The 16819-nt window shown below is 46.6% G+C and overlaps 1 protein-coding gene across 1 annotated transcript in view; it reads left to right on the top strand.

The window, feature by feature from the left end:
* Positions 1-10844, top strand: part of SEC14L1 (SEC14 like lipid binding 1) — a 37086-nt gene extending 26242 nt beyond the window's left edge. The window contains exons 7-15 of the mRNA XM_057381580.1: positions 263-452; positions 3509-3597; positions 4367-4437; positions 5923-6094; positions 6426-6560; positions 8106-8240; positions 8716-8967; positions 9941-10119; positions 10589-10844. Coding sequence (XP_057237563.1) covers positions 263-452; positions 3509-3597; positions 4367-4437; positions 5923-6094; positions 6426-6560; positions 8106-8240; positions 8716-8967; positions 9941-10119; positions 10589-10694 — 1329 coding nt within the window. The 3' untranslated portion in view covers positions 10695-10844. The remainder of the gene's footprint in view (positions 1-262; positions 453-3508; positions 3598-4366; positions 4438-5922; positions 6095-6425; positions 6561-8105; positions 8241-8715; positions 8968-9940; positions 10120-10588) is intronic.
* Positions 10845-16819: the final 5975 nt, after the last annotated feature.

A 16819-nucleotide genomic window follows, 5' to 3' on the forward strand; every position in this document is an offset into this window, starting at 1 on the left:
ACTGGCTTGGTATGATCATACAGGCGGAAATGATTATGTTAGAGTTCATGAAATTTTTATATCCCTCATAAAGGTAGCTGCAGTACATGACAGGGCTCATGATTTTGTTTCAAACAAAGGCTGACTTCCTTGAGTAACTCCCAGTGATACACACTAACCTCTTGCATCAGTGTAGGGCTGCACATTTTTCAGCTTCTGTTGTTTGAGTTTCTGTTCTTGTTTCAAATCTTAGGTACAAAATTTGGTTTGTTTTTTTTAATAGATCCCAAAGGATGAGCACATTTTAAGATTCCTGCGTGCCMGAGACTTCAACATTGACAAAGCCAGAGAGATCCTTTGCCAATCACTGACGTGGCGTAAGCAGCACCAAGTGGACTATATTCTGGACACYTGGAATCCTCCCCAGGTGCTCCAGGATTACTATGCAGGAGGCTGGCATCACCATGACAAAGGTATGGATATTGAACAGCCTTTCTATGTTTTGAATCAAAGGTGATAATTGTCCCTATGTTAACTAGAGATGACTGGAAAGATGGTTAGAACTTCTCAGTTGTTATGTACTAAAGACATTTAAATTCATAGGATCATAGAATGGTTTGGTTTGAAAGGGAGTTTAAAATAATGTTTTTGCATCTCCCTGCCATGGTCAGGGACACCTTCCACTAGACCAGGTTGCTCAGAGCCCTGTCCAGCCTGGGCTTGAACACTTCCATGATTGCAGCATGCACAGCTTCTCTGGACAGTCTGTTCCAGTGCTTTTGCCAGCTCCTTAGCTGCTATAGGCAGACTCCTGGATCAGAGTCTTTCTGACTAATACTGACGTACTTAAGACTGCTTTGCCAGGAGAGCTTAAAGAAAGCGATTAATTGCGCATCCTAGTGCTCTGAGATGCTTACCAGGGTGTTAGGCAAGTGCTGAGTGTGCTCTTTCAGTGATTAAAAGATGTTTGTAAATAAGTATATCTTTGTAATCAATTKATTTCTGATGTTGGATAAGTCTGCTGATGGCATAAATGAATATTTATTTGGCATTACAATCAGCTTAATGATGAGAAGTGGAATGTTGCAAAAACATCAAATAGAGAAGGTTTGTTTAAGAAGAGAAGCAGCTTTGGCTGAATTCCCATTGTGCTGTGAGCCACAGCCTGACGTGCTCCCCTGTCCCTGTGCTTTATCRTGCACTGATCTTGCTGCTAATACATACATAGAAATGAAACACGTCGGAATTTGTGGCTTGAGGCAAGCTGGGCTCTTTAGATAAGGAAATGATCTCTTACTGTGAGCGATCTGTGCTCTGATTGAGTCTTTTCCCACCAGGCACCATTGTTTCTGCTCAGCTCTTCCTTTTACAGGCAGCATATGAAACAGGGCAGGATGCTGTCAGCAGTAGTGGCCAGGAGACAGGGAGGACGCAGCAGAAGTTTAATCACAGAGCTTGAATGGTTCTTCCCTGCTGCTCTGAGTTTGACAGACCTCAAACTGAGAAAATGGAAAATGAGAACGTGCTTGTAAAGATTGTAGGGAAAAGGACCTGTTAATAAGTTCTCCCTTTCAGCACGTTCCTTGTCTGTCCTTTGCAAAGACTTCCTCTGTCAATAGCACACAACTGGGTCCTGCCAGTGAGCAGAAAGGTGCAGAATGCATCAAAGGCTTGTTTAATGTTCTTCTGAGAAGTTCTCCAGTCTTGTGGTGAACTTCATGCCCCCTCCCTTCCCCTGCAGTTCCTTTGATCTCTCCTGCAGCATGCCCACAAGTAAAGCATGGCTTTGTCAATGATGGAAACACAATTTCAGAACTGAGCAATTCTCTATAATTTAAAATTTTACAGCGGTGGGTTCTTTTTTTTAAACTCTCTTTTCTAGTATTGCTCCTTTCCTCCTACATGTGCTAAATGTGCCAAACTTAAGCTGGCTGGATGCTGTGTGGCTTTTAGTGCTACAGCGAAGGCAGTGATAATGAAGCATGTTGTCTAGAATGAGCTATCAGTGCTGAAGAAAAGAAGTTATTATTTTGGCTTGCAATTAGCACAGTTCTCTATACATCCGAGTGGCTTTTATTTTGACAGGAATGCTTCAATCTAATGTCTTTCTAAAATGACAAAGCTCTAATGGAATCTAAATTGTACAGTGATAATGCAGCACTGTCAGCTGAGGCTCTCCTTCATGTGCCATTTGGGTGGACCAGGGTTACTGAGCTGTTTGTTTGGATTTGGAGGCATCTGTGTCTGGGAGGGAGGGAGACCTGCTCTGAAGCTTAATAGCAGTTTTTGTTTGGTGTTTCAAAAGCTAAACAGTACATTCCAAGATAAGTATGTGCTGATGTTAAAATAACATTTTCTTTTAGTCCACCTGATAAAACATAAAACACTGTGAACTTTCTTGGGGGCAGTGTATTTTCCAAATAMATAACTTGCCTTGACTCTGCTATTTTGATTGTTTGTTGGCTTTTTAATAGTGTATTTTTTGCAGTTTCTCTCCCTGTGTCCCAAAGTACTTAATGAGAATTTGATAATGTCTCTTAAGCTGTTGGAGGGGAATGAAGCTGCACAGACAACAGGACTTGAGGGAGATTTTTATGCAGAAAGCTTCCTTTTTTTCTTCTTTTTATATTGTATCCTAACATGCTCACTTTTTTAAGCTGGTGATTATTTAGCCTGTGTATTAGAATAGATGGAGCAAAGCTTAAAAAGTGCATCACAGCTTTAGGGGGAGGCTGGGAGCTGTTTTGGATAACTAAGAGCCAAAAATGCAAGCTTTGATTCTCAATTTCAGCTACCACAGTAATTTAGCTTAATGCCTAAATATCCTGCCAGTGTCAAACTGCCCCAGTGTGCAGGCAGATGACTGTGGAAAGGCAGGGCTCTAATGCAGAGGGTCCAGCTGAAGCTGATCTCTGGAGCAGAGTCTGYTCTTGCCAGGCTTAACCTGCATAAGCAGGGCTGTGTGCCAGTTCTGCGCAGTGTGCAGGGACAGAGCTGGAGTGTGACTCCAGCAGACACTGCAGAGGGCAGGCTCTGGGTTAACACTGGGTTTCATTAATTCCCAGATGTCAGGATGGCTGTTTCTCCGGAAAGGTTGCTGTAAACTCTCTAGAGCAGAATTGCATCACATGTGATAAAAGCCTTACAGCTTTCCTTGCAGCTCTGCACTTACAGGAAAAACTTCAGCTCATGGGAGTACCTGAGCTGTCCTGGAAGCTAAGAATAGTCTGTGTCATTAATTGTGTATACCAAGGTCTGGTGTGCACTTAAATCCTTTGAACTTCTGTGGAAGGTCAGGGAGCTCTCTGTGAATCAGAATATCTCCATTTTGCAGCTCATTTCCAGGTAATCTGTTAGTGTAGCTGCACAGAGTGATGTTTATGTTGCCAACTGCTCCWGATTCTTCCTCTTCCAGGGGAGTGTTAACTATTATGGTTTGTTTCCATCTGAATTTTTAGCACAGCAGTAGCTCTCTGTGGTGTCTCTTGCTGTGTGAGTGAGCTGACATTGGTGGTTTGTGTCTCTGCAGATGGGCGCCCACTGTACGTGCTCAGGCTGGGCCAGATGGACACCAAGGGCTTGGTGCGAGCTCTGGGGGAGGAGGCCTTGCTGCGTTATGTGAGTGTTCCTAACAGTGGGCTGTTTCCATGGAGAAGTTCCCTCTACCACAGCATCCCTCACTCCGGGGTTCTGCTGTGCTCTCTGGCCATCAGGTTTTGGTTGGAATGCTGTTCCTTCTTTCCCASTGCAGGCTGATGATGAAAAGGTGGAGTTCTTGGCAGCTCCTGCGGTTAGTGGTTGGCATTTGCACAGATTCTTCTGTACTTGWGCAGGGCTTCAAACCCCAGTCTCTGCTCTTGTACAGAAGAGAAAATGCCACTCAGGTTTTTGTCAGCCTGTATAAGAATCATTTATTWAAAAAAAMAAAACCTGCTTGCCTGTAGTTCTCTGCCTTCTCTAAAGGCATCACTCAGACTGTTACTGTAGATCTGCTCAGCTTCCAAGCAGAAAGCTGGCAGAATTCCAGATTTGCACTAAYTTTTTTTGTCTCCCAGTAATGACAGGAGCAGCCATAGTAACTATTAAAAGCAGGGACTGGATTTTACTTTTTCTCTCCTCGTGGCATTTCCAAGCAGACGCTACATTTTGTTTGCTTGCCCTAGTTCTGTTTCAAGGTTGCTTTCTGTGATTTCAAAAGGGGCTTTAATTTCTGAGTAATTAGGGATAATTGTAGTGATTTCTAATTCATTCTTTGGGGGCGGGGGAAGAAAGTTGATGCTGGTTTGATGTTGTAGTTTTAATTAGTCTTTGGATATAAACMTATTTTCTTTATCCCACCTACTGAGTTTGAGACTGTCTTCTCTAAACCACACTCTTTCTTGTGCAGGTTCTTTCAATAAATGAAGAAGGGCTGAGGCGATGTGAAGAGAATACAAAAGTATTTGGCAGGCCAATAAGGTAAAATCTGCTCTTTGGGAATTACCTGCTTTCATGGGGTGTGTGGGGGGAATGTCAGGCAGTGGAACGAGCACAGAGTAGATTGTCTTTCACATGCAGGTACAAGCACAAGGACAGTTAATTAAGAGCCTCCCCAATTAGTGCTAGAGGGAATGTGCCTGGAGAAGCCTGAGGGATACACACCACCTGTCTCAGCAGTTTTGGTCTGGTGCTCATAAARGTTCTGTTGGGGTTGTCACACTTCAGCTCTCTTTGACTGCTGGATACCTGCAGAGCAGTGCAGCCTTCCATTTCTTTTTCTGGGGGGGTTTTACAGGCATTGGTACAGCCTGCCAAAAAAATCAGGCCATAGTAATATCATGGATAATCATTCCAGTAATTTCAGGTGTGGCTTTCATGTCACTTGTTCCTCTGTAGCCTACTCCAAGGCTCATTACACTCAGTTCCTGTTTGCATTTATTATATGTGGCTGCTCAGCTCTTGATCCCAAGGTGAGGTCATGAGTCTCCTGTGAAACCTGGGATGTAGTTTTCTGGGTTCTGGCATGACTTCCTGTGAAATTCAGTCAAAAGTAGTCTGCTAGCCCATCTTTGTAGGGGTCATTTSTGAAAGTGGTAACTGCAAAATGGATTTGAGGGTGTAGAATGAAAGCAGAAGCAGCCCGGAAAAGATACCATATATGTCTTGGACTCTGTCCAGTTTCTGCCTCCCTCCCCTAATCTGTAAGTTCCAGGGATGTATGGTGTGTCTGCTTATCCTTTCCCTGTTGCAGAACTTGCTGCCCTAACTCTCCAAGAGAGGTCAAATCCAAGGGAGAGGCCTCATGTGTGTAACAGTAAAATGGTACTGCCTACTGGATCTTCACTTGTAGCCGTAATCCTAAAGGGCTGCATATTAAACATTTAAAGTGAAACAAAGAAGGGTTTGGTGTTTCATAGAAGCCTTATGCATAATGTAATGGCTGCTGGCTGGTGCAGCACAGCTGTAAATCTTGAATTCCTGCCCAGGGCARGACCTGAACTTGGAAAGAAACTGAAACACATGCTTCAGCTCAGTAGTTWGTATTGAGAACATATCTCTTCCTATAGAAAAAGCTTCCTTCCCTGAGATCTGACAACAGAATTAGCTTTGACGTGTATTGGCACTGTTACTGCAGTGTGTTAGTGGGAAATCTGCTCTGTGAATATTAAATTGCTTCAGAGCAGCAACGTGGCCACTTAATTGATCTCGCAGTAAAAGCAATGGTTTAATGTTTGGGCTGACTGTTGACAGGATCTTTTTTTGGCTTCATATGAACTGAATCTTTATCTGGAGTCTGAAATGTCTGKGGGGGAATGTGTGGGGTGTGCAAAGTGATCATTGCACACACCTTAAACTCCAGTGTCTACAGGCAGCACAAAGCAAGGAGGTAAAACACAAGAAAACAAGGAGAAATTTGAATGCTATTGAGATCTTTCTTTTTATTTTTGTCTTTGTCMAATTCAGTTCTTGGACCTGTCTAGTAGATCTGGAAGGCTTGAACATGAGGCATTTATGGAGACCTGGTGTCAAGGCTTTGCTGAGAATCATCGAGGTGGTTGAAGCTAATTACCCTGAAACCCTGGGTCGTCTTCTTATCCTAAGAGCACCTCGAGTATTCCCAGTTCTCTGGACACTGGTATGTGTGTAATCCAAGGTATTACTCAATTCTCTCAGTTTGTAAAAGCMCTTCAGAGATCAGGCTGTATGTGCAGCAGATGTTGTCATTTGGAAACATCTCTTTTATATGGGATTCCTGGAGTGGATTAAAAAACACGACCTGGAGTGGATTAAAAAAGAACTTGTTTACACACWTGGTTAATTTGGCTTCTTTGTAGCGTGGACTTTGCATAACCAGGATAGTAACAGTGTGATCAAAACTGATTCCTTCAAAATTGACTTGAAAACAATGTAAATTGACCTGAGAAAAATGTGAAGGCCTGATCTGTTCTGTTTTTCTTTCTTTGTAGGTTAGTCCATTCATTGATGACAACACTAGAAAGAAATTCCTTATTTATGCTGGAAATGACTACCAGGGTCCTGGGGGACTGTTGGATTACATCGATAAAGAAATTATCCCTGATTTCCTTGGTGGAGAGTGCATGGTATGAATCTAAACTATTGCATATAGCAACTTATTTGTGGGGCTTTTTAAAATGTTTCCTCTTCTCTAAGCAAAGAAGTCTGTAAGCACACACAGAGTGATTCCTGGTGTAGTTTGGAGGTGGGGGCTGTGGTGTAGGATTCCAGACTCAGTGCTGTTTTCTGGATCCACTTTAAAAAGAGAAGTACAGTGCTTCTCTAGGATGAGAATCAAATACCTTATTAAAATAGCTAAGCCGAGCTCACAGCCATAGTCTGTTTCYTGACAAGTTCAGGCAGACATGACAGCAGGAGCTCTCACCATCAGCTGATCAAAGGAGCCTGTGCTAAAACAGCTCATCCCATAAGGAGCCCAAGGGAGCATCTGGCAACAGGGCTCAACAAACAGCCCAGTCTCCTCACACAGGGTGTGCAGTGACCCCCAACAAACCAGAAAAAGTTATTGTACTGCAGGATACTGTAATTTCTTTGTCCCTTGTCACATGCCTTGGTAGCTGTTTCCTGCCTAGACCTTGGGTGTCAGCTGGATCTGGCATTTTAACATCTTGCTGATACTGTAAGGTTTGATTCACCTGCAATATTTTTGACAACACAAAGCTTGCTGTGTTTTCAGCCCCTGTACACTCTCTAGATCAGTTTCTGTACCAAACTTAAAAATTGATCTGTGTGTGTTCCAATAGAGTCTCAAATGATAATGAGGTACAGTTAGATGTGTTGGAATAGAACATGTGTTTATCTCCACTGGGCTGCTTTTTGCTGCAGCAGTAGCTTTCAGTGATATCTAATTTGGAGCTCAAAGCTGGCAAAATCCACTGCTTAAGTMAGCAAAAGTGAATGTTACCAGAAAGCAAATTGCTACAATACTTCCTGCCAGTTACAGGCGGTGACAGAGTCTTTTCTTCTTTACTTCTCGGTATTTGAACAAAATGACTTCCCTAAGATCTTTTCAATTCTCTGTTGTAATTCAGTTACCAAATACTTCTGCTTTCCAGACACTTCTGTGGAACCTGTTGTTGACTTCATTGCTACAGGCTTTTTAAAACARAAGTTTGCTTAGGGAAGTTGTGCAATCACTTCCAGTACTGAGCTGTCAGACAGCTGTAACTTCAGAACTCTTAACTTTCCTGGCTGCTTGGATACGTATTGTGTCTCCCCACTATCCATCCTTAATTTAGCTACCCCAGTTCTTTCAGGTCTCTGTAGCTCTRTTTTTCAGACTTAGTCACTATTGCCACTTCCCTCAGGATTCTGCAGTGTCTCCCACCTTCCTTCAGTGTAAGTTGGTGTAAATGATAATTACAGCGTTTGCATAGTCCTTTTCTGGGGTGCTGTCTGCTATGTACAAGATCTGTTCCCTTGATGTCGAGTTCTGCAAACATCTCACCCAGATCATTGTAAAAAGAATTACATATGTTTCATGTACAAGCTATAAAATTACTTTTGAACTGTTCCCTTTTCCAGAGTATTGCTGAATTTTTGTTTCTGAAGCTGGCAGAACATGATGGCATGGTCACAGGAGATAATTTTTCATGTTGTTTTGGTTTTAGTGTGAAGTACCAGAGGGTGGGCTGGTTCCCAAGTCCCTCTACCGGACAGCAGAAGAGTTGGAAAATGAAGACATCAAGCTTTGGACTGAAACGATCTACCAGTCTGCAAGTGTCTTCAAAGGAGCTCCACATGAGGTACAGCTCCAGCTGCCCTTTGCTTTCATCTCAGCCTCTGCTCTGAGCTCTGTCTCTTGKCCTGGGAATGGTTCAGAGCTTGTTTATTAAGTCACTGTGCTTCCACCTTCTGTATCTGGTGCATAGTGATGCTTTAACAGCTGAAGTTTGTGAYTGTTCCTCCTGTAATTTTGTTGCCATTTAGAGAAAATCACTGGTTTTCATTTAATTCAAAACCATGTTCTTCTAAGTAAAGCAAGCAATATTCTCAGAAGCTGCTTGAAAGCTTCTGAAAATCATGTGTAAAAATAAAGACACCCCATCGGGATGTAATTTGTATCTGCAGTGCCTTTCTTTGACTATTAAAAAGCCTTTTTAATGGTAGAAACTAAGCCCAGCAACAAAAAAAGCTCTGTTCTTTGTCTTTTTTTTTTTCTGTAGGAGTTTGCCTTTACTGAGCAAATTGCTGTTGTCTAATGTGTYTTTCCTGTCTCAGGTTCTCATCCAGATTGTGGATGCCTCGTCTGTGATCACATGGGATTTTGACGTGTGCAAGGGCGAYATTGTTTTTAACATCTTCCATTCCAAAAGAGCCCCCCAGCCTCCCAAAAAGGACTCCCTGGGAGCTCACAGTATTACATCTCCTGGTGGGAACAACGTCCAGTTGATAGACAAAGTCTGGCAGTTGGGGCGTGACTACAGCATGGTGGAGTCTCCCCTGATCTGCAAAGAAGGGGAGAGTGTGCAGGTGAGACATCCAGAGCCTCGTGTGGGGGCAGATGGAGCCCAGGCTGCCTGTTCTGTCTCACAGCACTGACCACTGAGGGGTGATCAGTCCTGACTGCCTGCTTGCTTTTGGCCAGCATCTCAGCTGCTGTTCATGCTGGGTGCTGCACAGAGCAGGGATGGGATTTACGTAGGATCTGCTGGGAGGGGAAGTTCCATCAGTCTGGTAGTGACTGAGATGGATCTGTAAGGAACATGGGGAGGCCACCTAAAATGAAATGCACATCCAGAAAGTAGAAAATGTGCTGTAATTCTGACAGTAATTCTGGTGGCAAACAATCTGAGGAATATCACAGTGCCTGCCYTCAGTAATGAGAGAAGGCTGGAAAACAAGTCTGAGCTTCTGTATATCTGTCCCTGTAACAGGCAGTGTAAGGRCTTGTGATGACCAAAGCTCCTGAAKGTTTTTTTATGCCATTTACAACCTGTCCTTTAATTGGCAAGTTTGATATAACATGCAGCATGTTTGCAGACACACACTGCCCCTGCTGTTTCACTTGAAATGAGGCAAACAGCCTCCGAAAAAGGAGCTCCTCAAGTCCCCACGATGGAAATGTTTAACTGGAAATATGGGCAGTGACCTCTTGAACTTCACTGCTCCTCYCACTGTCTCACAGGACAGCTGTGAATGAAAAGAAATGGAAAAAGTGGATATTGTTTTAAAGCAGAACTTGTCCTTTCAGTATTATTAAATCCTAACCCCTTGAYGCTGTTGAAAAGCTGGAGGAACTGCTGGTGTTCCATTCCAACTTTGATAAGGATGTTGTGTGGGCAGAGTCTCCCAGTGCTGCCAGTKGGCTGAAGAGCTGAGATATTGGAATTGGGGAAAAATTATGGACGTGTAGGCACTTCTTCTAAGCTTGGAAAAGAAATGTCAAGCCTAGAAATCTCTATCAACCAAGTTAATTTTTGATTTTTGTTGTGTCTGCTTGCAGGGTTCCCACGTGACCAGATGGCCTGGCTTCTACATTTTACAGTGGAAATTCCACAGCATGCCTGCCTGTGCTACAACCAACCTGCCTCGTGTGGATGATGTGTTGGCATCTCTACAGGTGTCCTCTCACAAATGTAAAGTGATGTACTATACAGAAGTGATAGGATCTGAAGATTTCAGGTATGTCTGGCCAACCTCACTGATATTTAGATAATCGAATCAGTGTYAACTTCACTTAAATACAAGTGAACTGTGAGGGCCTTAAAAAGTTGCACTGAGGACAACTAACATATGCAAGGGGTTAATTAGTTATCACATGCTAATTATCACTGGTCGCTTTGCTTTTAAAGCTTGTTGGGCTTGGCAGGTTGTCCTGTGGAAGGGGGTGCAATTCAAATTCTAGTTGTTCACTTTCATTTCCTGTCAGTGGATAAACTTGACTGAAATTAAATCTCTGCCTCTTTAGTTTTGAAAGGGGTGCAGTGTCCTCATTATTTTATGTGCTGAGACAGAAAAGCTTTTGAGTATCTGCTCTAAAACTGTTACTTGCTTTTTATTCAGTGTGCAAACAGACACAATATAGATGCAGAGCAGAAATCAAAATCTTTGTGTGTTCTGAAGCTTAAAACTGCATTTTTTTTTTCTGCAGGGGATCTATGACCAGCCTTGAATCAAGCCACAGTGGATTCTCCCARCTCAGTGCTGCCACCACCTCTTCTAGCCAGTCTCATTCCAGCTCCATGATTTCCAGGTAGTGCCACAACAGCTGAAAAGCAAATGGATGTGATGGCTGGACCCTCGCCCGTGGCAGCTGACTGCAATACAGCATATTCAACTGGCAATTGTGCAAAAAAACCCATCCCAAAAAGCCTTTTATAGATAGTAAAGTAGCTGTTTGAATTTTACACTTAGTGGTTTTGGTCTTTGTTAGATCCAACAGCTTGTCTCTTTAACCCTTTTTCCTAACTCAGCCATAAATATTTTTGCAAGTGTGCTTGCACAAATCCTAACTCTGAACACAAGGGCTCTTACTGAAAAGGAAAAACAACCAGTGCATCAGTTAAGAATGATTTTTTTTAACTGTACAAATGTTAAAAAGCAAAAAAAGAAAAACCCTACCAAAAATGYTCCGTAGTGCATTAGAGATGAACTGCAAGTCTCCTGTCAGGACATTCCTTGCCATCCTGAGAAATCCCCTGTGATCTTCCAGTGCTGCAAACTGCTCTCCTGTTGTCACTAATGATGTCCGAGACAAAGAACAGCAGTTGCTGGATACTTGACTTTGTGAGTCCGTTTTTTTCAAAGCATGCCCACAGAGCTGTGGCCAGGCTGTAACACTAAATATACCTTTTGTACGAGCACATTTCTGGGGAATTTGAGCTCTGGGTCTTGATGGGTTAAAGCAATTCATTCTTTCCTTGGGTTTGTGCTTGGAGCACTGCAGAGAGAGAGGCAGAGAGCAGGCTGTCCCTTGCTGTGTGACTCTGGGCTCATCCAGAGCTGCTCTGAGCATTGTTCCCAGCTCTGTTGCTCACTCTGCTTCCTTAGCACATTGCAAGTGAATTGATTTTACTGAGATTCTCTTATCAGGAATTTATGCAGAGCTTCAGCTTGCTGCTTGAATCACTCTGCAGGAGGTGTGGCTTCCATCCTTCCTGAGCACTTCTCCCCCACTGGGGCTTCCTGTCCTTCCCTGTGCCCAGCAGAAATAGAGCACCTGAGTTCTGATCTGTTGACAGGATTTTCCCTCTCTGGTACAGGAGATGCTGTAAGGGTTTTCTCCACCAGTTTCTCCACTGCCACTGCCAGAGGTGCCCTGCCATTTGGGATTTTGTCCCAYTTCCCAGGCCCAAGTTGGACTCTTGCTGAACTCTATCCAGGTGCTCTTCCCCCTTGAGCCCTCACTCCATGCACAGCAAAAGGCTCCAAAGATTGAACTGTCAGACAGCTACAGACCACACCTGCCAGTGAGGCAGAGAAGATTTTGGTCTSAAATGCAGCAGGATATGCACAGTTAGACCCTGCTTGGTCTTTCCTTACCCTTCTAGAGCAAAATTGTCCATGCAGGCACAAGGAGCTTCTGTGCTGGCTGCAGTCCCTGCTAGGAAGTGGGATAGATTCTGGCTTAGGTAAGTGGTGRAGTTTAGAAGTCTTGAACTTGGAAAGCAGAACTCACTCGAGATTCTGAATCCCCTGCCTGAGGAAAGCTGGTTCTGAACTCAGGGTAAAGCTTTGTTTATACGTGCAGAGCTCCTGAGAGGCCAGTGACAGACTCCTGCCAGCATCTCTGCTGCAGCCCTGCTGTGGCTGTGGCAYGTGGCAGAGCTGACAGGTATTTTAGGAACAGAGGTATCGAGAGACCAGCCTCCTTAGACTGAACCAAACTGGTCTGTTTTGGAGCTTTTTTGGGACTCAGAACTTGAAGATGGAGGTTAGGCTGTTACTTAGGCTGCCAGAGTGGGCTGTTGTGCCAGACAGGTCACTGCTGTGGTGTCACACAGCTCCCACTCAGTGTCTGCACAGCAGCTGTGGCAGGCTGGGACTCCGGGGCTCCTCCCGGGAGCTCTGCCCGGGTTCCTGGCAGCAGGAACCAATATTCCAGTATTCCCAGCACAGCTGGAGCACAGTGAGGTTCACCTGCTGACACTCATGGCATTTCTTCCCATTCACCAGGCTGTAAGGGCTGAAGTTGGTCCCCTTTCTCTTTCTCTCTCTCTCTCTCTCAGATGGCGATTTTGCTGACAACTGTAGAGAATCTGCTCCATTCAACACTCCTCATCTGTCCAGAGGTGTCTGGCTTTGTAGACCTTTTTGAGTTGCAGTCCCTTTTCAAGTCTGAAGACCTATATTTTTATTTTTCACTTGAGCTGGCTCAAAAGTGGCACTTTGGGTTTTTCCTGCTGTTGATTTTAACACATCTTTTAGAGCTCAAAGCACATGACAGCACAAACAGCCGGGGAGATAAAATTMCATAAAAACAATAGTTAATCTTCCTCTAAGCAAAGTGCTGTGGCAATATGACTTGATCACTGCAGTCTGACTAATTAATTTCCCATATCCTTGTCTTTCTTTGTGTGATATTGCTCTTCCTTCTCTCAGCCAATGACTCTTCTGTTGGCACCTTTCCTGTTACCAGTGTCCTTCACTTCCCTGTCCCTCCTCATTAACTGCATATCAAATTCTGTAAATGTTTTGTATACATAATACCTCATTCTTGGTAATAAAATACAGATAGTCTTTAAAAGATTTTTTTATTGTTATCAATAAATGTGAACTGTTTGGAAAAAAAAAAAAAAAAGGGGCAGTCTCTTTATTTCATTCATCTGCTGCAAAGCTTCCAGGTTATTTCACGTGCTGGATTCAGGTCTGCCAGTGCTGCCCCCAGGCTGACACCTCGGGCAGGAGGCCGAGACAGTCACACTCAGGAAATGAAGGTTTTTAATTAGTAGAAGTAGACTAAGCTCCAGCTATTTTTAAAACAGGAGCCAATAAACGTCACACTGTGGGKTTTTTAACTCCTGGCGTTGTAGCATAGGCTGCGACGTGTTCATGGTCAGTCAAATTTGATCCAAGCCGTGAAGTTTCTAGAAATGAGAATCTTTGACCACGGTCGTGGAGGTCTGTCAGCAAGAGCAGATGGCTGCCTGACCTACTTCGAGCTTTATCATGTGGTCAGTATTTCTGTGCCAACAMATAATGATAAAGGACCAACTTCCTGCTGCTCAGGACCTTCCTGAGTGCATTTCCCTTGAGAAGCTGYTGTGCAAGGAGGTGGCTTTGCTGTCAGCTGGGCAGTGCCTGCAGAGCTGGGGGGAGCTGCCTTTGTGGCCAGTGCCCCTGTCTGAAATGGCAGTCAAATAAACCTGAGCCCCAGCCCCTGTGTGAGCTGAGTGGGTGATACCAGTGCAGGCCAGGGCTGCTCCAGCAAACAGCTCTCCTGGGAGAGAGAGRTGTCAGCCTGCTTGAAATGTGTGGTTTGGCCTTGGTTGGTTGGGGTTTTTTAATGTGGATTTTTGTGAGGCAAAGCAAAATCCCTGGAAGAACTTCYACTTGTTTTTGTTCCACCTGCATCCCCTGCCTCCCCACAAAGCTGAGGGCTCTCCCTGTTCCCCAGGTGTCTCCATCTGCCACCTCAGCTTGCCAGTAAGCCTGTAAATTGTGTCACCCCAAGGGCAGGATCCTAAATGGCCGTTCCTGACTCTCCCCGTGCATCCCTGCTGGAGCAAACAGCAGCCTGCCCAAACAGCAGCACACCCAATCCCTGCAGGGGCAGCCAGGACCATTTGCTCTTCCGTCACTTCACAGGGTGGGCTAGTTCTGTGCTTGGTGTGGGCAGGAAAGTTAAAATGGTGATGGGGAAGAAAAGAATTCTGTGTCCTGGGAGCGCCCAGGCAGTGCAGGATGCACAGTTCAGGGTCACAGGGAGCCCYGGTGCTGCAGGACACCGGGCTGTGCTGGCCCCATCCTCATCCCTGCTGCTCTCCTCACTCCCCGGGGCTGCACAGCGTCCCTGGAAGCTGCTTCTCCCAGTGTGCTGGGAGAGACAAATCCCAGCTGCAAGTGTCAGCTTCTGGCTGGCTTTCCAGAGTCAGCAGCAGCCAGCACTCTTCAGGCCCTAAAAAAAAAATTGCCATCTTCTGGGTTTTCTTGGAAGGCTAGAAAGCACTTCTTTTATTTCGCTAACTCATGCTGTTGTAAGAGTTTGGAAGCTGAGAAATAGGTCGGGATTTTACACTTTGTTTTTCCTTTATTCCCTTCCCTATGACCACTGCAGAACCCAACCCACTCGCTTCAAGTCAGGGTGCCCTGTGTGACCCCTCAGTTGGAGCTGTGCTGGGGAAGGTCCATGGGGCTCTCGGGTGCTGTGTGGGGTCAGTGCTCACCCAGATATCACCCCACAGCCCAGAGCCCCCCGCTGACCCCTCGGACCTCCTGGAGATGAGCAAGGTGAGGCCAGGGTGATGCTGAGCCGGTTCTGGGGGGTCCCAGCTCTGCAGGCAGCCCCTTGTGCCCCTAAATCCACCGTCTGTCACCGGGGGGGTACCCTCGGGGGGAAATATCGGGCACAAAGGACTGGGGGACATCCCCGAGCGGGGTCCGGGCCGTGCTGGTGCCCTGSGGACAGGGCAGGGACAGGAGTGACCGCGACACGGCCAGTGCCCGCACAAACCCCGCTAGATGGTGCCAGCAGCCCGCGCACGGCCCCGGGCAGCGCGCCCTGCCGGGGAGGGGACACTGCTGTCCCTGCTGTCCCCGCTGTCCCTGCTGCCACGATGGGGACACAGTCCCTTGTGCCAAGGAGGGGACACTATCCCTGGTACCACGGGGGGGACACTGTCCCTTGTGCCAAGAAGGGGACACTATCCCTGGTACCACGAGGGGGACACTGTCCCTTGTGCCAAGGAGGGGACACTATCCCTGGTACCACGAGGGGGACACTGTCCCTGCAACCACGGGGGGGACACTGTCCCTGCTGCCAAGGAGGGGACACTGTCCCTGCTGCCACGGGGAGGACACTGTCCCTGAAACCAAGGAGGGGACACTGTCCCTTGTGCCAGGGGCTTGGCGTGGAGCTGGGGCTGTCCCAGCCCGCCGGGCTCTGCTGGTCCAGAGCACTGGTCCGTACTGGGAGCCACAAACTGGGCAGGGGACCCCCGTGTAACCCCCCAGCAAGGACAGCGCGCTGTGCACGGAGCAGCCGCCACTCCGAGCCCTCCTGGGGCACCCCCAGCCCCCCAGGACCCTCTGCACATCAGAGGATGCTCCGCTGACCTCCAGGCATCATCCTGGTTTGCTCTCCCACTGCTGGGAATCTTCCCGAGCAGTCACCACCTCCCAGGATTCCTGAGAAGTTTAATCACCGCTGAGAATACCCTTGAGGATCTGCAGGGAGGAACGCTGCAGAAGTGAAAAATATCCTGTGTATTTCTTGGCTCCAGTATGAACTGGCCCACGAGCTGCAATGGGCTGTATCCAAACATYGAATTTTAATTATGAGCAGGATTTCAGCAGGGAAATGGAGATGGGGAGAGGAACAGCCCAGTGAAAAAATGGGAACTGAAAATGCAAGGTCTCCTAAAAAAGAACCTTGAAGATATGGCAAAAAAAAAAAAAAAATCTCAAGCATTTTTGCCTTTGCACAGTTAGTTATTTATTATAAAAATAATGAATAGTTATTCACACTGCCTCTTCTGGAGCCCCCGGAGAGCTTCTCCGCTCTCAGCTGTCTCCACATCCCAAATGCGTGTGCAGCCCCTGCCCGGCTCCAAAGCTCGCTGTCCCCAGGGACCCGTCAGGACAAGGTTCCCAGGCCAGGAACTGACAATGGCACTGTCACTTGGCCACCGGGATCAGCCCAACCCCGTGTGCCCACCCTGGAGCCAGCACAGCTTGGGGTGGGGGCCCTGCAGGACCCCAGCACCCCTCAACACCCTGAGCAGATCCAAGCAAAGCAGCCAGAAGGTTTTTCTTGCTGGACACGAGTCACTCTGGGGGCGAAGGCTCCCGAGGCAGCTCCGACCCCACAGAGGATCCAGCTGCAGAGGGACGCTGCCCTCCACATGGTTCCCCTAAAAAACCCTGTCTCCTGAGCAAGGGAAGGGCCCCTCTCTCCATCAGCCATTCCAGCCRCCCTGCCTGCATCCCTCCCCCAGCAGCAGCCAGGGTGGCACGCTGACACTGGAGCCCTGAGCCAGCCCTGGGCACCACGGAGCCGGCTGTTTTGTTTATTCATCCTTCACAAGAGCTCARCAAGGAACGAGGCGGGGAAGGATCATGGGAGCTGCCCTCGGGGAGGGCTGTGCTGCCCAGCACTGGCAGGGACATCACCCGGGGCAAGGTCACTGAGCCCCTCCAGTGCTTCCAGTAACGCTCCCTGCTC

The sequence above is a fragment of the Malurus melanocephalus genome, unplaced genomic scaffold (genome assembly GCF_030028575.1).
Source record: "Malurus melanocephalus ecotype Western Australia unplaced genomic scaffold, MMel_1.1 scaffold_516, whole genome shotgun sequence".
Taxonomy (NCBI): domain Eukaryota; kingdom Metazoa; phylum Chordata; class Aves; order Passeriformes; family Maluridae; genus Malurus; species Malurus melanocephalus.